A 24,683-nucleotide genomic window follows, 5' to 3' on the forward strand; every position below is an offset into this window, starting at 1 on the left:
TGATCACCCATTTTATGCAAACCCTATTTGGGGGCTTAAGCATTGCACACGGAAGATTTATTTTGTTTTTTCTCTTTACCATTTTTTGTCAAGAATGCATTGCTATTTCAGTGTTAAACAGGGATGCAAGTGTATCATATTTTTCTGCATCTCTCATTTCAGTGTAATTGTTTGTCCTTGGTTTTTAAGCAGGATGCCAGGATTTGATGAAAACAAATTAATGTTTGCACTAATGTAATCAGAAAACAGAATAATAATATTCATGAAAGAAACCATGGCTTTTATAGCAGCCAAGCCTTACAACGTGTGCAGCAACGTGCATCAACAATAAGCCAGAAAAACAAGGAAATAACAAACCTACACCTACATGAACTCTAGACCAGGTCATCTCCTAAAAACAAGCAACGGGACATGACTTATTCAAATAAACACAAACTAAATAAAACCAACAAATCCTCCCCTTAAACTGAAATGCTAGACAGCATCAGTTTAATACTTCAAGCTTCTGAACTCCAAGCAAATTCCTGAGCTTCACATACTGTTCCAATTTGATTGGCTTAGTCATTATGTCTGCAATTTGATCATTTGTTCCACAGAAAACCAACTGCATAGCTCCTTCCCCACATAAATTACGCAAGTAGTGGACCCTTACATCAATGTGTTTTGTCCTGCGATGCATAACTGGATTCTTTGACAACTTAATTGCTGAACTGTTATCACATAAGATGTCAAGGCACACTGCACCTACAGCTCCCAATTCCTGCAACAAACCCTTTAGCCAAATGCAATGACACGCTGCTGATGTTGCTGCAACATACTCAGCTTCAGTAGAAGACAAAGTAACTATGTCCTGTTTCCGTGAACTCCAACATATTGTTGCACCATTTAGCAGAAATACATACCCAGAAGTGCTCTTTCTGTCATCCATATCACGAGCATAATCACTATCTGTATAGCCCAGAAGATTTGTGTTCAAAGACTTTCCATAGAAGATTCCAAAATCCAATGTTCCCTTCAAGTACCTCAACACTCTTTTAATAATCAACATATGCTCCTCCCTGGGATCAGCCATAAAACGAGATACTGAACAAACTACAAACATTAGATCAGGTCGTGTTACCGTCAGATACATAAGACATCCAACCAGCTGCTTATAAAGCGTTGTATTTACCCGATTACTTCCTTCCTTTGAAATAATTGTCCCTGGAACAATTGGATTCTTGACTGCATTGCAACTCCACATATTGAACCTTTCAAGAACTTCTTTGACATATTTCTTCTGACAGATGTGTATGCCATCATTTGTTTGACAAACTTCTACCCCCAGAAAGAAACTCATTTTTCCCATGTCTGTCATTTCAAACTCCCTTTTCATTGAGGCCTTGAATTCTGCACTCATGAGCTCATCATTTCCAGTAAATATTAAATCATCAACATAAAGACTTACCATTAAAATTCCATTTCCTGCCTTCTTCAAGAACAAAGTGTGATCATAGTTGCTTTTCTGGAATCTTTCCTTCAAGAAGTAACTCTCAATTCTTCTGAACCAAGCTCTTGGCGCCTGTTTTAGACCGTAGAGAGCCTTTCTTAATCGATAAACTTTGTCTTCCTCCCCTACTTTGATGAACCCTTCAGGCTGATCTACATAAACTTCCTCCTTTAATTCACCGTACAAGAAGGCACTCTTGACGTCTAGTTGATGAACACACCATCCTTTCTGAGCTGCTACTGCTAAAATACTTCTGATTGTATCCCAACGAGCAACTGGTGCAAATACTTCAGTGTAATCTACTCCTGCAGTTTGCGCATACCCTTTAGCAACTAACCGGGCCTTGCATTTTTCAACCTTTCCTTCTGCATTCAGCTTTGTTTTGTACACCCATTTAACCCCAATTTTCTTTGCATGAGATGGCAGGCTTACAAGCTCCCAGGTGTTGTTCTTTTCTATTGACTGAATTTCAGACTTCATTGCATTCCTCCACCTTTCTTCTTTTGCAGCTTCATTGTAGCTTACTGGATCAGCATAGCAAACATTTAGAGCAAAGTTTGTGAATTCTTCTTCATCTAGTTCTTCTCCGCTTGCAAAATCACGCATCCATCCAGGTTCTTTCCTTACTCTTTGAGTTCTTGTCTGTGAAGCCTCTGTTTCATCCTCAACATTGTCACCATTATCCCCTTCATTTCCTTCTTCTGATTCTGCATCACTATTGTCTTCATCAGTTTCTTCTTCTTCACAAACTCCGTCATCTCCCCAAGCAAGAACATTATGCTCTGATGAGTTGTGTAGATTCCACTCCCACTTAGAGTTTTCATCAAATATGACATCCCTGTTAATAACAATCTTCTTTGTAATTGGATCAAAAAGTCGATAGGCTTTTGTTTCACTTGCTTCATCACTCACTCCAAGCAAGACACATCTGTAACTGCGATCGTCAAGCTTTATCCTTTTCTGCTCAGGAACATGCACATGACCTATTGAGCCAAAAACTCTGAAGTGACCAACTCCTGGCTTGATTCCTGTCCACATTTCCTCAGGCACAATGTCTTTTACTGCCTTTGTAAAACTTCGATTTAGCACATGAGCTGTCCACCTTGCTGCTTCTGGCCACAAATATCTTGGCATTTCCTTTTCTGAGAGTAGACAACGAACCATGTTCATGATAGTTCTGTTTCTCCGCTCTGCCACTCTGTTTTGTTGAGGAGTGTATGCTGCAGTCAGTTGTCGTTTTATTCCTTGATCTCTGCAAAACTTGTTGAATTTTTCTGAATTGAACTTGCCACCCCTATCCGTTCGTAGTCCTCGAATGACAGTTTTAGCTTCCTTTTCGACACAGTTTTTGAAGACTTTGAAAGTTTCAAAGGTTTCAGCTTTATCTACAAGAAAGTATATCCAAGTTTTTCGCGAGAAATCATCAACAAATACCAGTAGATATCTCTTACCACTGTTAGAAACTGGAGTGATTGGTCCGCACAAGTCTGCATGTATTAGTTCCAGTTTCCCTGCTGCTCTCCACTTGCTTTTCTTTGGAAATTTTCCTCGCTGTTGTTTCCCTATGTTGTATATCGTACACACCTTGATTGTGTCCTTGATTTTTGGTAACCCTTCCACCATTCCTTTCCTTTGCATAATTTGAATGGAGTGTTTGTTTAAGTGTCCAAACCTCCTATGCCAAAGGATTCCCACATCTTCTTCTTCTATCTTGAAACAGCTTCCAGACATTTGCTTCCTTTTTGCATTAATCAAGAACATACGATTAGCCGTCATTCGTGCTTCTACGATCATTCCTCTTTGCTGATGATAGATCTTGCATACTCCATTTTTTATGACAATTGTCAGCTGTTTCTCTTGTAGTTATCCCACACTCAATAAATTGCTGGTCAGATTTGGGATGTAGTAAACATCAGTCACCACTTGTGTTATTCCTTCCACCTCAATTTTGATCTTCCCCTTTCCTTGGACATCCATCTTCGAACCATTTCCCAATCTAACAGTGGTTCTAAAGCTTTCGTCAAGTTCATTGAACCATGATTTTTCTCCTGTCATATGATTCGAGCACCCAGAGTCAAGAAACCATACCCCATCGCTGTCAACACCACCCATGTTTGTGTGTGCCATTAAGAGTAGCTCTTCTTCTTCATTAAACTCAACATAATTGGCCCCTTTCTCCAGGCTTGTACATTCAAATTGGTAGTGACCTAATTTTCCACAACGAAAGCAGTTAATGGCTGACCTATTGACATATGATCTGCCTCTCCCTCGTCCTCTGACACTGCTTCCTCCTCGTTGAGATGTCCACTTTCCTCTTCCTCGAGCACTCCTTGGCTCGTTTTCAACTTGCAAAACCTGTTCTTCAACTTTCTTCTCAGTCACCTTGCGTTCATGAACAAGCAATGATGCCTGCAACTCATCCACTGTAAGAGCATCAATATCCTTTGATTCTTCGATAGAGCAAACCACATAATTAAAATTCTCCGTGAGACTGCGAAGAATTTTTTCAACAATTTTGACATCATTCATTGTTTCTCCACAGTTTCTCATGTCGTTGACTGTCTCCATGACTCTTGCAAAATATCCTGTCACTCCTTCTCCAGCTTTCATCTCCAAAACTTCGAACGTCCTTCGTAACCGTTGTAGTTGTGCACGCTTCACCCTAGCACTGCCTTTGTACTTGACCTTCATAGAGTCCCATAATTGTTTAGCAGTTTCTTTCTGGGTGATCGTTTTCAGAGTGGTCTTGTCGATTGACTGAAACAGGTAGTTCTTCATTTTCAGATCCTTGAGTTTTGCTTCTTCAAGGGCAGCCTTCTGTGTTGCATTCGGAGTTTCAAGTTTTTTTAGATCATCAAAACCTGGATCAATGACGCTCCAATACTCCTTTGAACGCAGAAGATTCTCCATGACTAAGCTCCAATTGTCGTAATCTCCATCGAATTTCGGAACAGCTGGTGCATTAAAATTGCCTTGTTCTGCCATTTTTCCTTTAGTGTTTTTCCTCTCAAACACTCACTTTTCTTAACCTTGCTCACACTGTATTTGCTCTGATACCATATGATGAAAATAAATTAATGTTTGCACTAATGTAATCATAAAACAGAATAATAATATTCATGAAAGAAACCATGGCTTTTATAGCAGCCAAGCCTTACAACGTGTACAGCAACGTGCATCAACAATAAGCCAGAAAAACAAGGAAATAACAAACCTACACCTACATGAACTCTAAATCAGGTAATCTCCTAAAAACAAGCAACGGGACATGACTTATTCAAACAAACACAAACTAAATAAAACCAACAGTATTAGATCACTGACTCTTTCCAGTCAATTAGTGACATGGGGACTGGCGAGATCATTCCAGCTTGAAGTCTGCCTCTTGTACTTCAAGGTCTATATAGTAATTTAGAAGTCAACGTGGGAACATTTTTGAAATGCTAATATAGAAGACTCGTTGATCATGAAAGCAAAGTTATCCTAGAAGATAACTTTGTTAATTGTTACTGTATAAAAGATAAATAATATATGTAATTTACTTGATTAAAATAATATTTACTCCCCAAAATTGAATGTAAATACAAGATTCACTCTTTATGAAGAAACGATTTGTATTGAAAGCTGACAGAAGAAAGAGGATGGCTCTGTTTGGAATTGTTTTGATATTAGAGAAACTGAGAAAAAAATGTTAGTAAAAACAGTTTAGTAATATTTTGATATGTACATATTTTCATGTAAAAGTTTTTTAAAAAAACATAATACTTTTAGTCTGATATCAATAACTGATTATTACATAAATTGAAAAGAAGCTTTTCTCCCAAGTACGGGAACATTTTTTTTAGAGTAGTTTTAAGGTTTAAAGCATTTTTATTAAAGTATTTCTAAGGTTTAAAGAATTTTTTAGAAAAAGTTGATGATATTTGTAACAACAATGCGAAAAAAAACTTTACGAGGAGGCAGAACTTGTAGTCCTTGGATGACTAGGTGTGGCTTGCTTAGCGAAAACAAAATGAGTAGGTGTGTGTTTGATGAATAAAGAAATGGTCTTTTGCTCATAGTCACGGAATACTAACATTTATATACATTGTTTACAAGCTGATTATTTCATGAGTATTTTTGTCCACAAGACGGATAAGAAAATAATATCAAATATTCTATTATGTACCCGTTGACACATTAGAGAAAATTCAATAAAATACGAAAGAGAAAAAAGAAATAATGCGTGTATTTTTGTAATACATGGAGCTTGTTTTCGTGTTGGTGCAGAAAATTTTATGTGCTACTAAAAGCATCTCTAATACTGTTAGCTAAAATGGTTGGCTAAAATAACATAAAATAATATTTATGGACCTGTTTGAAATTTTTTTAAAATGTAACTTATAATTTAAAGTTGAAAAGTGTCACATAAGTTATATAAATATTGTAACTTATAAGTTATTTAGGTGTTTGGATAAATTTGAGTATATGTTACTTATAAGTTGATAAGTTGTTCAGTAAATCATAACTTATAATTTAAAAAAAATTAAAATATAAATTACTAATTAGTTAATTAATAATTTTAATACATTAATATAAATAAAAATAATCAAAAATAAAAATAATGACCTCAGGATATAAATATTTACTTTACACTATTCATCCCACCTAAAATAATAAAAAGCATATAATTAGTTGAATTTAGTTTGGTCGGTATAACAGTTTCGATTTAAAACAAATAATATATAATATTCACTCGGTTAAAAAAATTATAGGATGAGAACGCGCTAAAATAAAATTAAAATAAAAAGATAACTAGCTATCATTTTAAGATTTTAAATGAACATAAAATTTAAATATTAATATAATAATTTCAAAACATAAGTATAAAATTAATACAATAACTAAAAAAAATTGTTTAGCTATCGCTCATCTTATAAATGCAGGAAAGCAATCAATGAGTGGGGAATGTACACTCTATCTAGAGCGGGTAATCGGGCGTGTCGTATACTTTTGTGTCGTATAATTTCGTGTTTTATGTACGTAAACATGAAAGTCATATCCGACCCGGAATAATTTTGTGTATCCATATGTGAAATTCATATCCGATTCGAATCGTGTCGTATACTTTCCGTGTACTTTTCGTGTATATTAAATAAAAAATTATTATAATATATATATACATATAATATATAAAAAATCTATTTTAATGTATAATTTAATGAAATATGGAGAGTATATATAAATAAATATATATATATTACATAGTATTAACTTGTAAATATTTATATTATATACATAAATATATGCATGTATTATATATATTAATTTATAAATATATTTATCTCGTGTACTTTCGTGTACCTAAATTGAAACTCATATCCGACACTAAATCTATCGTGTAATTTCGTGTTCGTGTACATTCGTGTTTCGTATACTAAAAGTTAAACCCATATTCGTATTTTTTGTGTCGTTTCGTGTAGTGTTCACGTGTCGTGTACTAAATTGTCCGCTCTAACTCTATCTAACATTCAAATTATTGACTTTCTTATATCAAATATGAGCATTTCTATGGTTCGCCAAACAGTCCTTTTAAAATGTGAATGATCATTTACTCATATTTCTATCGTTCGCCAAACAGTCCTTTTAAAATGTGAATGATCATTTAGTCCATTTAAGTTCTCCGCCAAACAGGTACTATGTAAAATTTATCGAACATGTCAACTGATTTACTTCAATAGAGTTGACTATAATGATTGATTATATTTTTAAAATAGTAAATGTTTATCATTTTAAGTTTTTAAAAATAGAATGCATAATTTTAATATGGTAAATAGATTATGTGTAATTTAACTACAGGTCTGTGCATGTTCGACAAATAGGGTTGTGCAATGGTCGGTTTGGTCGGTTTTTACGATCAAATCGGACGGGACCATATATAACGGTTTTACAGAATATCAGACCGGAACATACCATTTAAAATTTCGGACCAGACCGCAAGTTAACGGTCCGGTTCGGTCGTTAACGGTTTGAAACCTAACTAAATACATAAATATAAAATTTATTTTTTTAAAAAAATTTAGAATACAAATATTACATGTAAAATACAAATTTGAAGATATTAATTATAAAATAAATATATAAAGTATAAAATAAACTTAAGTAATTAATATATATATACATAAAAATGGTTTATAATTATAATAAATATATTAATATATATTGAAACGGTCCGGTTCGACCTTAACTGTCCGGTTTGGAGATGAAACCAGGTTGAATCGTAAAATAACGGTTTTTATTCATACTAAACCTAAACCAAGTCGAACCGCCGAAAAAACCATAAAAAGCGGTTTGGTCCGGTCCGGTTCGGTCGATTTGCTCACCCTTATCGACAAATATAGCTAATATAGGGAGGTATGCTAAAATTTTAGCTAATAGTTGGAGTGGATTAATTTTGATATAATACCTATAATATTTATTTATGGTATCTTTGACACATTTCTAGCTCAGGTTTTTTATTTATCAGATATGCTCTAACAATTTAGTGACTTTTTTTTATCGTAGATAACTCGCAGCCGCGCATAATTATAAATTTCCTCCCGTGAGATTCGAACTTGTGACCAAGAGGATAGTTATCGACTCTTTAACGAAACCCTTGCGGTGGTTAATGAGTTTTGAGTTTTGAGTTTCGATTTCTTATGGTAAATGAGTTTCAGGTTTTGGTTGGCAAAAATTAAAATTTAATTTGTATTATTTGGATTTAAAATTGGCTGTATATGTGAGTTAGATCCGCTCATAAATATTAGAATGATACTCAATGTTTGATTATATATTGCATTTACAATTTGTTTGTGTGTGTATGTTAAATTCGCTAATAAATGTTGGAATAACACTCTGTATTATGTATATATTCTTGATAAGCTTATACCACACAGAGATAAAAATGTACATATTTTCACTATTTTATAATCTGAATTTATTACTATGTCATTTGTGATTGTGGTTGGTAATTTCAGAAAACCCCCACATGTCACGATTCAAACGCACTAAATCAAATCGCTTACATCATTACTTTACATGATTCCTTTTTGACAAGTCTTGTCATTTTGCATTAGGGGTGATCACCAGATCATACAAACTGCATAGATCGGCCATAATATTTTGTAAAATACGGTTTTTAATTTTGTATGATACGGTTACGATTTGAGTTTTTGACAAACCGTGCATTACAGTGCGGTTTACGTTTTAATATTTTAATATTATATTTCAAACCGTACTGCACCAAAATTTCATATATATAAATATAAATTTATTTATAATATATATATATATTATAGATTTATTTCTTATTTATTATAATTTTGTGTTATATAAATTAGTTTACATATTACAAATTACCGACATAATATATTTTTAGTCAAGAACATGTTATTTTTAGCTTTTTATTAATTAAAATTTTATTATATTTAAATGAAAATATTAATTTTTTGAATAAATAAAATGCTCAAACTGCACTATATCGCACAATATTTTCAAGGTGTAATTTATGTAATTTTTGAGATTGTGTGGTGTTGAAGACAACAAGAAATTTAACCATCTTTGACCATTGTGTCCACATTTTTACGATCTTGTATAGGCGGCCCTTCTACAAAAAAATCTGAACAAACTCAACTTTCTCGCTAAAAATGGATTTCGTCAAGAGAGAAGAAAAAATCAAGTTCATCGCAGATATTTTAATCCAAGGCGTGACTGCGATTTTAATTCTCGGCATCTTTGTATTGTTATACAAACTGCCTCAATTTTACATCTCCAAGCTTCGTTCCAAAAACAAATCCAACGTCGAAGCTCGCCGTCACTTCGTCGCCGGCGCTCAGCTCCTCGCCAAATCTCGATCCAGTAAAGACCTCTCCGCCGCGAAACTCGCCGTCGACGAGGCCGATAAGTCGATCGCTTTGGATCCGAACGACGCCGCTTCGCATATACTGAAGGCGTTAGCGCTCGATTTGCTAGGGTTTAAGACGTCGGCGATCGATGCGATTAACGTCGCGTTGTCGCCGCTGGCGGTGAAGTCGTTGGAGAGTGAGGAGAGAGGCGATGCGTTGTTTAAGCGAGCTGAGTTGCGAATTGGAGTGAGTGGAAAGGACCGAGTTGAGGACTCGGTTGTGGAGGATTTGGTTGAGTCTGTCAAGTTGAAGAGTGCGAATTGGAAGGCGTTTGTGTTGTTAGGAGAGTGTTATGAGAAGAAGGAGATGAAGGATAAGGCTGCGGAAGCTTATGAGAGCGCGATTCGAGTCGAGCCGGAATGTAAGGCTGCTGTTAAGGCATTGGATCGCTTGCGAGATTAATTTTTCGTAATGTTCGTAAATTTTCTGTACTAACTCTTTCAAGTTACATATGCAAGCAAGAATAATTGTTCCGCACTTTTTAAATTTTGCAGAGCAATATACCTAATGAATATGTGTTTTCACGCTAAAATTGTTCTCAGGTGCGAGCTGAGACTTTATGTATGTGTTGTATGCTTATGTATTAGATATGTGTGAAATGAACTAAGCATCAGTTGCACAGGGGTATGAATTGTTCAATTTGATCTGTTGAAGATGTTGCTTTGTTATTAACAGTAGATTTATTCGTAGAAATATTGTCTGTTGTTTTTTACTAACACTGTGAAGTAGAAGTCATTGATCCTTGATGATAGTAATGCGGATGAGGAGGCTTCTAAAAATAACTTTTGCCTTGATTTGAAAGTAGACATATAAATTTTAGACTTCTAAAAGAGTTGTTTTCTCTAATATTGATTATTTTTTCAAATTGGTTGAAGCCTTTTCCACAACCTGAATATTCTAGTTAGTTCGAATTCAAGTTCAAAGAGCAAAATCAGATGCAATTCGAGATCATATTTGAAATGGATGAATCCAGGTGTATAGCCTAAAACAAATGCTTAACTACGGAAACAAAAACATTTATTCAATATGAAAACAGGGAGATGGATGCATCAACTGCGAAAATAGAAACTGGTATTTAATATGAAAACAGGGAGATGGATGCATAAGGATAGAATCATTGTCTCTCTTACAAAATTTGCATTAGATTCTTTCTTAACAATCAGGGATTGAAGGCTGGGAGGCATAACACCCATAAGAAAAAGCATGGGTTTGATATTGGATTCTTGGATGATCCAAGTCATTGACATATAGACTTGTGTTTTATGGAGGGATTTAACATATTTTGCTGAAATATATGGAGGCAAATATGCTGCAACTGCAAATATTAGCGGTTTGGATACTGAGATTACAATGCTTTTAACACGTATGGAAATGAAGTATTAATATATCTTTATATTGAAATCGCATTCCTTTAGTTAACCGGATTAAATTTTATAATACAAGATGCTGCATTATATGCATCTCTAGTGGGATATCAAAGTAATAATTTAGCATTTTATACGTTTTCTGGGCAAATTTCTTTTCAATGCAACACCATTTATACTAAACTAGTAATTTTTGTCCGTTGCGCGCGACTTTTATAAATTAATATTTTATTTTTATTATTTAAATTTCTTTGTATATAATTTTTTTTATTTGGATAACAGATTATTATAATAAATACAGAAACCCAATTTTGATTAGCGTACTATAATAATGTATTTTTATATACTACAATTATTTATATATCCGTTTCAGATTTGATATTGAGTGTCTTCAGAAGCCATTCATCTAACATTTCATAGAACAGCATTACACCTCTGGGGCTGGATTATCATCACTATTCAGTCTTCACAACCAGTAAAACCCATTCACTTAATACTCCAACAAATTTACTACCTAATATAGGTTTTTACTGAATACTCCAACAAATTTACCACCTAATATAGGTATATTTCTTGCTACTGCTAATAAACGTGTAAGAAATAAGAACCAACAAGTATCACATCCCGCTAATCATATGTATGTACATATTTTTATAAGATTTACCAACATACAATAATTTAAATAAATGATTTTGATTTAGCCAAGGAATTATTTGAGAAAATGGCTAAAGCACGATGCAACATGTTGAATGTACTTGAGCATTACTGAGTTTCACCACCACCCATAAAAGAGCTTTAGAATCTCAGATCCTTAAACCACTTCTTCCGGTAAACATTCCAATCCTGCAAATATTAAGTTTTGAACAAAAATTTAGACTTAGTCAATAGGTCATTAAGATGTACTCCCTCCGTCCCAGCCATTTGTATACAAATGGTTTGGGCACGGAGGACAAGAAACATAATAAAATAGTATTACTTTTGTTAAGATAGTGGATGAGAGAGAAAGAAAAATGGTAATTTAGTGAAAAAAAATATAAAGTTGGTTAAAGTGGTGGGATCATTCAATATTTAATGAATAAAGTGAGTGTTGTGGGAGAAAGTAGTGGGTGTAGTTGATTTTTATATTATAAATTTTTTACTATTTTTGGTAAGTTTGAAATGTATAGAATTGAATGGGACATCAAAAAAAGGAAAGTGTATAAAAATGAATGGGATAGAGGGAGTACTAATTTAAAAACATATATTCCTTAAAAAAGTATGGAACATTTTATGAATACATAACATGCCACAACACAAATAAGATGAAGTGGCCAGATCCCGTATAATTAGTACTATCTATCCCCTATGAGGCACTAATAACTCTTTGTTTTACTACATGAGACACTTGCTGATAATAATAGTATAATATCCGTTATACTTTCTCAAGAAAAAATACAGAATTATGAGAAAAAATATGTTTTTGTTTAAATTCTTTTCTAAATTAAAGTACGAGGCTTGTAAGTAAGAAGATGGATGCTCTATTTGGCATGGCACCTCCTCTTATACAATCTGTGCAGAAACAAACCCATATGTGTATGTATGTGAACAAAATGAACAAACATGGTAACAGAAAAAGAGGAGAGAATGATATAATTTGAGTCCAGTGCAGAACTATCTCCTTAAAACTTATTAGCTCTCACCGTCGTGTGCGAGCGAAAAGCCTCCCAGGATAAAACGGATTGCAATTATGTAGAACAACACTCTCAACGAGTTTGAAACAGAGAAAGAAATTATCACTGGAGGAGAGAGAGGTAGGGTTTTATGTTTAGAGGCGAATGTGTTTTTGGGGTTATAACCTTAACGCCCTAGAGGTGTTTATATAGGTGTAGATAGACTTGTGCGCTACTCTTTTCCATAATTAAATATCATTAATTATGGAATCGGTGTAATACTTGCAAGCTACTCTATTCCATAAATAATCTGAAACAGAATCAGATTAAATATATCAAGACATACACCATATCAATTAATCTGAAACAAAATCAAATTAATTTATGCTATACTATTTGAGCCAAATTCTAGTGAAAAATAATAATTTCCATTATTAAGAGAATATCATCATATCTCACACATCTTTTAGTCATAATGCTCAAAATATGACTTACCAATATGGGACTTATACCCATATTTTCCAACAATCCCCCACATGGGTGAGATTGGTGATCTTAATAGCACACACCAGACAGATAGACAAACACAAGGTTTGACTTGGTGATAATTTCTTCGATCTGATATAGCATACGATAGGTAGAGAATGCTCCTTGAACCTTCGCTCAAGTAAATATGTCGACTTTACTAGTAGACAGTGGAAGTACTTATCCTTGAACTGTTCGACCGTTTGTGTAAACGATGATATACTTATCACTATATATTTTCAGACTCGTTCAACTCTCATGGGTATGTCCATTTTGGCCATGGAACATCGTCCTGGTTCTGCAGGAGTTTCTAAAGAATTGTGCCTCGCAATTCTCCTTTGAAGTGGCCCCACTTCTCTTCCACATAGGTGATCTTTATCTTATAGAGTAACCCGCGTTTACTCAACTGAATTCGATGTGTTCACTTTTGAACTTCATGTATTCATCAAAGATCATTAAAAGCTCAAAACTTAACCTCATACCTTACGGGTCTCACTGTTTTTCATCATAGGAACATGCCAGGGGTTACCCCCACAGTGATTTGGTCATCATGATTTAGTTGTCCCAATGAACCAAGTTCTTGGGATTTCCAGTCAGCAATGGTTGAGTGTCCACCATGATGCCGTTAAGCAATAGGCCTAAGGCCCATTCCTCTCGATGATTTCTCAACCACTTCTCTTAATAACCCTTTGGTTAGCGGATCCACGATATTATCCTTTGACGATATATAGTCAATGGTAATAATTCCGGTTGAGATTAATTGTCTAATGGAACTATGTTTTCGTCGTATATGATAGGACTTTCCATTATACATCGTGCTCTGTGCTCTGCCAATAACGGATTGACCATCACAATATATCCCTATTGCAGTCACAGGCTTTGGCCATCTTGGAATATCCTCCAGAAACTGGCATAGATATTCAGTCTCTTGAGCACATTTATCTAGTGCCACGAACTCAGCTTCCATCGTGGAATGAGTTATCACCGTTTGTTTGGAGGATTTCCATGATACTGCCGCTCCGACTAATGTAAATACGTAGCCACTCGTAGACTTTAGTGCCTTCTTGCTAGATATCCAGTTTGTGTCAATATATCCCTTTAATACTGCTGGATATCTGCCATATTGCAGTCTATAGTCTCGAGTTCCCCTAAATACCTTAGTACTCTTATGATTGCTTTCCAGTGATCAGCTCCCGGATTACTCATAAATCTACTCAACATGCTAATTGAGTATGCAATGTCAGGTCTTGTACAACTCATAAGGTACATCAGACTTCCGATTATTCTCGAGCATTCCACTTAGGAGACTCCTACACCTTTATTCTTGGATAGATGTAAAGTCATATCCACAGGTGTCCTAGCTTTCTCAAAGTCGTCCTTATGAAACTTTTCTATGATTTTGTCTAGGGACAACAAATCCTTCAGGTTGTTCCGTATAGATTTCCTCATCTATATCCCCATTTAGAAAAGCTATTTTCACATCCATCTGATATACTGTTAGATTTCGCATTGCAGCAATAGCAAACATCATCTTTATGGATGTTATTCTCGTTACAGGAGAATATGTATCGAAGTAATCAAGGCCTTTCTGTTGCTTGTATCCTTTGATTACAAGTCTCGCCTTATACTTATCGATAGTGCCATCGGTTTTCAACTTTTTCTTGAACACCCACTTGCTACCTAATAGTTTACAACCGGTTGGAAAATCTACTAATTCTCAAGCATGATTCTGCATAATCGAATCAACTTCGTTCTTGATGGCCTCTTTCCACATAGGCCCATCCGGTGAGGTAACCGCTTCCTTATAGGTTTTTGGATCACCTTCTTCGAGCAAATAGGTCATAAAATCATAACTATAGGATTTTATCGTATGTTGTCTTTTGCTCCTTCTCACAACCCCCACATTTCCGTCTTCACTCTCTTCACTCTCATTATTATCATCTATAGACTCATGAGTTCGTTTAGACGTCGTAGGTTATTCGTTTCTTGGATTATATAAAAACGTTGTCTCAAAGAATGAGGCGTTCCTTGATTCCATAATGGTATTCTTTTGAATATCAGGAATCTTAGATTCATGAACGAGAAACCGATATGAAGTGCTATGTTGAGGATATCCGATGAAGATACAATCCACAGTCTTTGGACCAATCTTCACCTTTTTAGGTGTAGGGATTAGTACCTTTGCAAGGCACCCCTACACTTTCAAGTGTTGATAACTTGGTTTCTTCTTCTTCCATAATTCATAATGACTTACATCCTTATTCTTGCGCATCGTAATATTTAAGATATTATTTGCGCTTAAGATGGCTTCCCCCCACATCGACTGCGGAAGTCCAGAGTTTAACAACATCGCATTCATCATCTCTTTAAGAGTGTGATTCTTCCTCTCAGCCACACCATTTGACTGAGGGGAGTATGGTGCAGTGACCTCATGGATTATACCATATTGTGAACAGAATTCCCCAAAGGTTTCAACATATTCACCTCCACGATCACTTCGTATTGTTTTGATTTTCTCAGATTGTTGTGTCTCAACTTCTTCCTTATAGATTTTAAATTTAGCTATAGCTTCGTCTTTGCTTTTCAGCAAATATACATAGCAGTATTTTGTACAGTCATCTATGAATGTAATAAAATACTTGTTTCCTCCTCTTGTTGGAGCGAATTTTAAATCACATAAATCGCTATGTATTAGGTCTAGAACTTTGGTGTTTCTTTCCACACGTTTAAATGATGATCTCGTTAATTTTGCCTCAACACAAGTATGACACTTGTGTTTTAGATCAATTGTTAATTTTGGTATATATTCTTTTACACTTAACCTTCGTAAAGTGTCGTAATTAACATGTCCTAATCTAGCATGGCATAAATTAGGAGACTCAAGCAAGTAAGCAGAAGAATTCTTCATTTCATTAGCGTCCTTAATGGACATAACATTGAGCTTAAAAAGCCCATCGATTACATAACCCTTACCTACAAACATACCACTCTTAGACAAAACAACTTTATTTGACTCTATTACAATGCGAAAGCCATGCTTATTCAATATAGAACCAGACACCAGGTTTTTGCGAATATCAGGCACAATAAATACATTCTTCAAAGTCAGATTCTTTCCCGAGGTCATCTTCAGAATCACCGTGCCTTCTCCTTCAATTGTAGAAGTTACAGAGTTCCCCATGTAGAGCTTCTCACCGGCATTAGAAACTTTGAGGCTAGAGAAAATCGCCTTGTCCGAGCAAACATGCCTTGTAGCTTCAGTATCAATCCACCATACCCTTGGATTTGAGCCAACGAGGTTTACTTCAGAGATTGTAGCACATAAGTCTATATCACCTGTCTCCTTGGACACATTATCAATCATGTTTGCTTCCTTCTTCTTGCTGGGCTTCTTGGGCTTCTTGCAATCGGCAAACCTATGCCCCATTTTATCACAGTTGAAGCACTTTCCTCGAAACTTGGACGGCTTCAGAATTCCTCCTTTGGGTGCCAGCTTTCCCCCTTTCACAAAATTGTTCTTCTTGGGCTTGGAGCTCTGGTGCTCCACCACGTTTGCCTTTTCAGTGGCAACATTAGTTTTCCTCTTGGATCCTCTGTTGTCTTCTTCGATACGAAGTTTAACGATAAGATCTTCCATAGACATCTCCTTACGTTTGTGCTTAAGGTAGTTCTTGAAATCTTTCCAACCAGACGACAACTTTTAAATCACAGTAGCAACTTGGAAGGACTCACTTATGATTATCCCCTCGGTATGAATATCATGGATGATCACTTGTAGTTTTTGCACCTGACTGACCACAGTCTTAGAATCCGCCATCTTGTAATCAAGAAAGCGAGCAACGATCCACTTCTTTGCCCCAGCATCCTCGGTTTTATATTTATGGTCAAGTGATTCACAAAAGACCATAGCTGTTATTTTCGAGCAGTATACATTATACAATGAATTAGCCAAACAGTTTAGCACATAGTTTCGATAGATATAGTCGGCGTACTTCCAGGCATCCGCAGCATACATAGTCTGCATATCACTCTCAGCAGTGAAAATGGTACTTCCTCCTTGAGATATTGTTTTTGCTGCCATCGTTTGAAGTTCGATCCATTAAACTTCTCAGGTTTCTCAGCGTGTGCAGCAGGCACAACAGGATGAGTAAGCGCTACTGGATGCGTAGGCGTAACAGATGTAATAGTCGTAACAGGTGTCTGTACACCAGTATTCTGCCCAAGAGGCACCTGGAACTGTCCAACGACAGTATATCCCCAAGACGTTCTTCCCCAAGGCACATGTCCTGAAGGCACATGTCCAACCGGCGGCTGACCCCCATCAGGTACCAGTACCTGTGCGTTAGGGTTTAGCGGCGGTTGGTGATCCCCATCAGATGTTATAATCTGTGCGTTGGGATCTACCACATCGTTACCAGTCATATTATTCACGTTCTCCATTAGTCTGTTAAACAAAAACACGCAAGATAGATTTGTCAGTCACAGATTAAACAAAATAATAAGTTTTAAGATTGTTATACAATCTGTGCAGAAATAAACCAATATGTGTATGTGTGTGTGAACAAAATGAACAAACAGAGTAACAGAAAAAGAGGAGAGAAGGATATAATCCGAGTATAGAACTGTCTCCTTAATGCTTATTAACCCTCACCGTCGTGTGTGAGTGAAAAGCCTCCCAGGATAAAACATATTGCAGTTATGTAGAACAGCACTCTCAGCGAGCTTGAAACAAAGCAAGAAATTATCACCGTAGGAGAGAGAGGTAGGGTTTTGCGTTTTGAGGCGAATGTATTTTTGGGGTTATAACCCTAACGCCCTAGAGGTGTTTATATAGGTGTAGATAGACTTGTGCGCCACTACTCTTTTCCATAGTTAAATATCATTAATTATGGAGTCGGTGTAATACTTGCAAGCTACTATATTCCATAAATAATCTGAAACAAAATCAGATTAAATATATCAAGAAATACACCATATCAGTTAATCTAAAACAAAATCAAATAATTTATGTCATACTATTTGAGCCAAATTCTAGTGAAAAATAATAATTTCCATTATTAAGAGAATATCATCGTATCTCACACATCTTTTAGTCATAATGCTCAAAATATGACTTACCAATATGGGACTTATTGTGGCGCCCCAAAATTCGGGGTCAGGGGTCTAGGAGGCCATGCCATCTTGAACACTATATACCACATACCTCGCATCATAATACATAATTACTCACACTTTACGACCCCACACTTATCACACACACACACTTATAGGTTATTGTCTTGGAAACGAACCATTCATTACTAGAGTAAGTCAATCCACAAAGTGATAATTATTACAACCCAAAAGTAATTAAGTCTTACCGGGGAGTAACCTTTAAGTAAGGCTAGTCCGTCGCTGAAACATTTTCCTAATAATTTCTCGTAAACGGTTCACGACGTAAATCCTTTCATATTTATTCCTTATGTTTTGAAGTATCGTCCTTGGATATAAATTCGTAGGGTTTTAAATTCGTAATTATATTGTGATTCCCGTAATCCTCGATGATTCGTAAATATGGTCGTTTTTCAAAGTTCATTTTCTTTGAAAACTAATAGCCTTTATATACACTCATTTGGTACGTATAATCATAATATCAACTTTAAAACTCATTTTCCCATGCACAACATAGTGTGGGATAAAAAAATTTCCCCGTCCGTCAGGGTTAATATTCATTAAACGTTTTTACAAAGTCTCAAAAATTCGAGTTATTACACTTATACCCATATTTTCCAACACCTCTAACTTCAAAAGATAAAATGAAAGTATGCTTTCATTTAATTTTGTCTACATAAATAGTGCATTTAATAAGAAGTATAATATGAAATTATTATAATACAATTTTAAAATCAAGAGTTTTTTAATTATTCAAGTAAATGAATAACATATACCTAGATACGACTTTTAGTTTATCTTTTATGGAATAGAAAATTGTTAAAATTATAAAAATCTAGCTATTCAAGTATTCAATACGAAAGATTCAAAAACAATTATTGGATCCATCATCTCAAGATCAAATTTAGCATATGCCAATGATTCCTTTATAATAAATACCATCACAACATATATTAATATTGGAAATATGACCCAAGGAAAAAATTTCTTCATTGCACAACACAGTGATATTGGGAACCTAGCACATTCCCAGCATGAAAGCATAGTTTACTATTTTCTTTTAAGCTTAAACTACCGAGACAGACATTCTGGATGCAATTATTTCTATGAAATATCAAGATCTCATGTTACAAACATTTTAATCAAAATAAAAACGGCCCACCGTAAAAAATATACAACCAAAACAATTCAACCTCATATGACATAATTCTTGTGTAAACTAGACAAATTTATAAGAATTGTACGTGAAATGTATGAGCACATATCAGTTTCAAATCCTTCATTTTAATCACCTGCTCATAACAGAAGCAGACAATCTAAACACATTATAGTTCTTTCTATGTCAGAGGGCTCCGCAAGAAAGTTAGTACTGTGTTCCTTTCCTTGCATCATAAGCTTAACTATATGCCTTCAACCCTCCTACAATAGTCCCATTTTATTTATATTCATTTCGATTTTCTGCAACTAATATTTTATTAACATCTTATGCTTATTTAAATCTATTTTAAAAAATTGTTCATATTCTAACAATGGTGGTAAAAAATATCAATATGTGACTTTCATTCATTAAATAATATATACTAAAAATTAGTATCCAAACTCCACTTTCGCAACAATTGAGTCCATAACACATCATTTTTTGCTCCAAACTCAATAATATATGAAATGCTATAAGTTATATAACCTATAATCTTATTTATTTTGATCATAACACATATGACTGCTAAACTTGTATGAGCAGTGAAAGATCTAGCATCAATATTATCCTCACCTTTGTTAATGGAGACTTCAACAATTGCCCATTGATCAGCTTAACTGCTTGCAATGTTATAAAAAATCATTTTACATCTTGCCACCATTGGCGTTGCCATCTGCAGCTATGTAAACATCCACCAATTAATAGAATTTAATTATCATCAATATTATGTCTGTTAGTGTGAAAAGTTAGCAGTAAAGCTCAAGAATTTAATCAATAACCAGTTGAATGGCCCCATTTTTGCTATCTCTTTCTCCGTTATCACTTCCAGTGGACATCTTGATCTTGTTGGTGTTAATTCTAAACATAAAAGTAACAACAAATCAAAATATTATAGAATATAATTATCCCAAAACTCACCATTTTTGAATAGTGTAGAACAAATTTCTTTTAAAATATCAAAATATGCTGCAACTGCAAATATTTAACACTTATGGGAATGACGTATTGATACATATTTCTATTGAAATCGCATTCCTTTAGTTAACCAGATTGAAATTTATAATACAAGCTGCTGCATTATATGCATCCCTATTGGGATATCAAAGTAATAATTTAGCATTTTATACGTTTTCTGGACAAATTTCTTTTCAATGCAACACCATTTATACTAAATTAGTAACTTACTATGGTTGTTGAAATAAGTATATAAGAAGGGCTAAATTCTCTGGTTGAAATAGGAGTATAAGTATCGGAAAAAGATACTTTTCGTGTTTTTAAAATATAAAAAAGCTATATTTTTCAGAAAATGGTCAAGCTATCCGAGTATTTATTTTGCCATTCCAATTTTTTGAAAAAATGATGGATCAATTACATATTATTTTCTCTCTAAACATAACTAGGTTATTTGGATAAATTCAATATTATTTATTAATATAAGTTATTTAAAAGAAAATTTTAATTTTAACATTAAATTGATATTTATTTGAACACTGTTTCAATTTTATGCCGGATTGCATGCCAAAATTACGTGACTAATTTATATTAGAATTTTCTTTTATATCCGATATATTATTTATAACTAAATCAAACATACTTAATATATCTCGCTTAGAACGGGCCCTTAGGAGAATAAGATATATGCAAATCATGCCCTCATTTCAAAAAAATAGGGATGTCATTTTCTTAAAAACCCCTGATTTAGGTTTAGTGTAATACAAAATATGTGTATGTGTGACATATATTTGAGTCCATGACTTTGTTCAAATAGGACTTACCCATGAATAATGGTCAAAAAAATTTCTCACACAAGTGGATCGAGCGAGAAAAAGAATATTGATTTATCTAAAATATAACCAGGTATAAAACATACATACATGGAATAAAAGGGAAAAGATATAATACCTAAGACGATCATTAATAATCATCTTTACCAAGGGAGATCCGATAAAAATGTGAACCCTAAAAACCAATTCTTCTCATCCGTGAATATGGAAAAATGATTTTATTTTTTGGCAATTAATGATGAACTGATATTCCTATTTATTTTCCTGGCCAAAATGTAGAACCGTCGTTGTCTTTTATAAATCACCAAATGACTAAATTAATCTTTATAAATTGCGCCAATTAAACCAAACAATGTTAGGTATGAAGTGCAAGAGAGAAGGGGATGAATGTGTTTTATTGATTTTTCTTACAAGTGTCTAACTTGAAAATAAAGTTTGGTGTTTATGGTTATGGAATTCAACAGCTAATTGGTGATTGTAGTGATAAATAATTTAATACAGTGAACACAAAACAATTTATCAAAATTACTTGATTTCTTATTAAAATCAAATGAGTTGTACTACAAATCCGTGTTCTTAAAAATAAGAATTCAGTTTTTCTCTTGAGAGAATACAAGAAAATCTAGATCTGCTTCGCTTTTCGAAATAAAGGACCCGGTGACATGTTTGTAGATCAACATGCACAATTTACATGACCTGCACTAAGATATATTAACACAATTTCTAAAGATACTTTGTCAGTTTCTATTTCTAGTGCAGCATATCTGTGTATAATTTACTAGGTTTGTATATTGAAGATGTTGCGCCATTAACAATAGATTTATTTGTAGAAATATAATCCGTTATTTTTTACTAACACTGTGAAGTAGAAATCATTGATCCTTGATGATAGTAATGTTGATCAGTAGGCTTCTAAGAATAACTTTTGTTCTGATTTGAAAGTCTACAGTTATAAATTTTAGACTTCTAAATAGAGTTGTTTTCATAAATATTGATTCTTTTTCAAACTAAGTTGAAGCCTTTTCCAGTGACCTGAATATTCTAGTTAGTTCGAATTCAAGCTCAAAGAGCAAATCAGATGCAATACAAGACCATGTTTGAAATTGATGAATCCAGGTGCACAACCTAAAACAAATGCTTAACTGCGGAAATAGAAACTTGTATTCAATATGAAAACAGGGAGATGGAGGCATAAATGATAGTATCAATCCAGGTGCATAGACTAAAACAAAGCTTAACCGCGGGAATTGAGAAACTTGTATTTAATATGAAAACAGGGAGATGGAGGCATATGGATAGAATTAGTTGTCTCTATTACAAAATTTGCATTGGATTCTCTCTTGACAATCTAGGATTGATGGTTGGGAGGCATAAAACCTATGAGATTATGAGCGAGTGATAACAGTTGACACTTCTCAGTTGAGCGTAAATTATATAAGAAAAAGCATGTGTTTGATATTGGATTTTTAGATGATCCAAATCATTGATATAAACTTGTTTTTTATGGAGGGATTCGATATATTTTGCTGAAATTAATTGAGGTAAATATGTTGCAACTGCAAATATTATAGGTTTGGATAATGAGATTACAACGCTTTAACACTTATGGGAATGAAGTATTAATACAACTTTCTATTGAAATCACAATCCTTTAGTTGGTTGGGTAGAAATTTATAATACAAGTTGTTATATGCATCCCTAGTGGGATATCAAAGTATATAAATTTCTCTAGCATTTTATATTGCATCCCTAGCATTTTATACAATTTCTGGGCAAATTTCTCTTCAAGGCAACACCAGTTTATACTAAATTAGTAACTTACTATGGTTGTTGAAATAAATATATAAAAAGGGGCAAAATTCTCTAGTTGTTGAAATAGGAATATAAGAATTGGAAAAGATACTTTTGGTGTTTTTCAAATATCAAAACAAGATATGTTTTCTAGAAAATGATCAAACTATATGAGTATTTATTTTTCAATGGATCAATTTCATACCATTTTCTCTCTAAACATAACAAAGTCAATTGGATAAATTTAAGATTATTTATAATATATATTTTATTAAAAGAAAATTTTAATTTTAATATTAAACTAATATTTAATGGAACACTTTTTCAATTTTATGTTGGATTGCATAAAAATATTATGGGACTAATATATATTAAATTTTTCTATTTTATACGATACATTATTTATAACTATACCAAATATACCTAGTATATCCTGCTTATAGCGGGGTCTGAGAAGGATAAAATATACACATACCATATTCCCATTCCGAAAATTAGGGAGGGTATTTTTTTGAATACCCCCGGTTTAGTGCAAGACAAAATACATGTATATGTGTGCCCTATATCAAAGTCCATGACTTTCTTCACACGGGGACTTATTGATGGATGGTGGTCGAAAATTTTCCTCACAAAGTGGACCGAGCGATAAAAAGAATATTTATATATTTATAATGTAACCAAGTATAAAAACAAACGTACATAAAATAAAAGGGAAAAGATACAATACCTTGGACGATCGTTGATGATCGTCTTTATCAAACGAAATTCGATATAAATGGTGAACCCTTGAAACCAATTGCTCTCATCTTTGAATGTGGAAAAATGATTTGATTTCTTGGCAATTTATAAAGAACTATTATTCCTATTTATTTTCTTCGTCAAAATGTAGAACTGTCGTTATCTTTTATAAAATAATCAACTGACTAAATCAATCTTTATAAATCACTGACTGGCCAATTAAACCAAACTTAAACTATACCTTCCTCGCACATCTATTCTTCCCACATGTTCCCATATGGGTTGTCTCTGATTTAACCCCAGACTTGCCGATGGCGCCTTGTTAAACTCGTGCCTTTGTGCAACAACAGACGCTTGTATGGTTTTCTGTAATGGAAATTGAAGAACAAGTTTGAGAGTGTTATGGTGTTTGGCGATGAATTATAGTGATTTCATGTATGCATATGATCAAACGAGTAAACTATAATGATATAAATAAAGATGATGGATTGCCTTTGTTATTCCCAGTGGACTAACAATGAGATTTACAGAAGGGGGGTTGAATGTAAATCTCAAAACTTTTTCAAGTTTTGAGCAGTTTCTAAGGCTAAGTGTTTTAGTGAACAAATGTGTGTGAATTGCTTGAAGCTAATACATACAGATATATATTCAAACATAAATGTAAAGAACACAAAGAACTTAAAAACTTTTCTGGTGGATTTATTGTACCACCAGAGATGTTTATTTCAGAAAATCTGTGATTCAAAGAATTAAATCACAGCTGCGTCCTAGTACAAACTAGATGATTTTCTCTCTGGATTTTTCTAAACAGCTCTGGAAAATTCACCATCTAATTACTAGCTGCTACTTGGTTTATATATCACCAAGTTTACAAGTGAAGACAAAACTGTAAAATACAATTAAAAGATTCTTCACATGTTTCTTCTTCATTTCTCTATCCAATGCAATTTAAGTTTAGCTGTGAATCTTTGAATACTTCCTTGTTTGCACCAGAATGGAAATGCTGCATTTTCTTGATTCCTCCTAGAGGCTGCCATATTCCAGTTTGTCTCTGTCAACCCATGTGCCTCTA

General features: G+C 34.0%; 2 protein-coding genes across 2 annotated transcripts; one reads left to right on the plus strand and one right to left on the minus strand.

Moving 5' to 3' along the window:
- Positions 1-3,352: 3,352 nt before the first annotated feature.
- On the minus strand, positions 3,353-4,474 carry LOC141719571 (uncharacterized). Its single transcript, XM_074521948.1, has one exon. The coding sequence runs from the start codon at positions 4,472-4,474 to the stop codon at positions 3,353-3,355; it is 1,122 nt and encodes a 373-aa protein (XP_074378049.1).
- Positions 4,475-9,153: 4,679 nt separating this feature from the next.
- LOC141719572 (uncharacterized) lies at positions 9,154-9,813 on the plus strand. The gene has a single exon (XM_074521949.1). It carries the CDS (start codon positions 9,154-9,156, stop codon positions 9,811-9,813), a length of 660 nt encoding a protein of 219 aa, XP_074378050.1.
- Positions 9,814-24,683: the final 14,870 nt, after the last annotated feature.

Source organism: Apium graveolens, chromosome 4, assembly GCF_009905375.1.
Source record: "Apium graveolens cultivar Ventura chromosome 4, ASM990537v1, whole genome shotgun sequence".
NCBI classification, from domain to species: domain Eukaryota; kingdom Viridiplantae; phylum Streptophyta; class Magnoliopsida; order Apiales; family Apiaceae; genus Apium; species Apium graveolens.

What these genes read in the sequence shown, in the direction of transcription:
- LOC141719572 (XM_074521949.1), top strand. Translation starts at nt 9,154, where the DNA reads ATGGATTTCGTCAAGAGAGAAGAAAAAATCAAGTTCATCGCAGATATT.
- LOC141719571 (XM_074521948.1), bottom strand. Translation starts at nt 4,474, where the DNA reads ATGGCAGAACAAGGCAATTTTAATGCACCAGCTGTTCCGAAATTCGAT.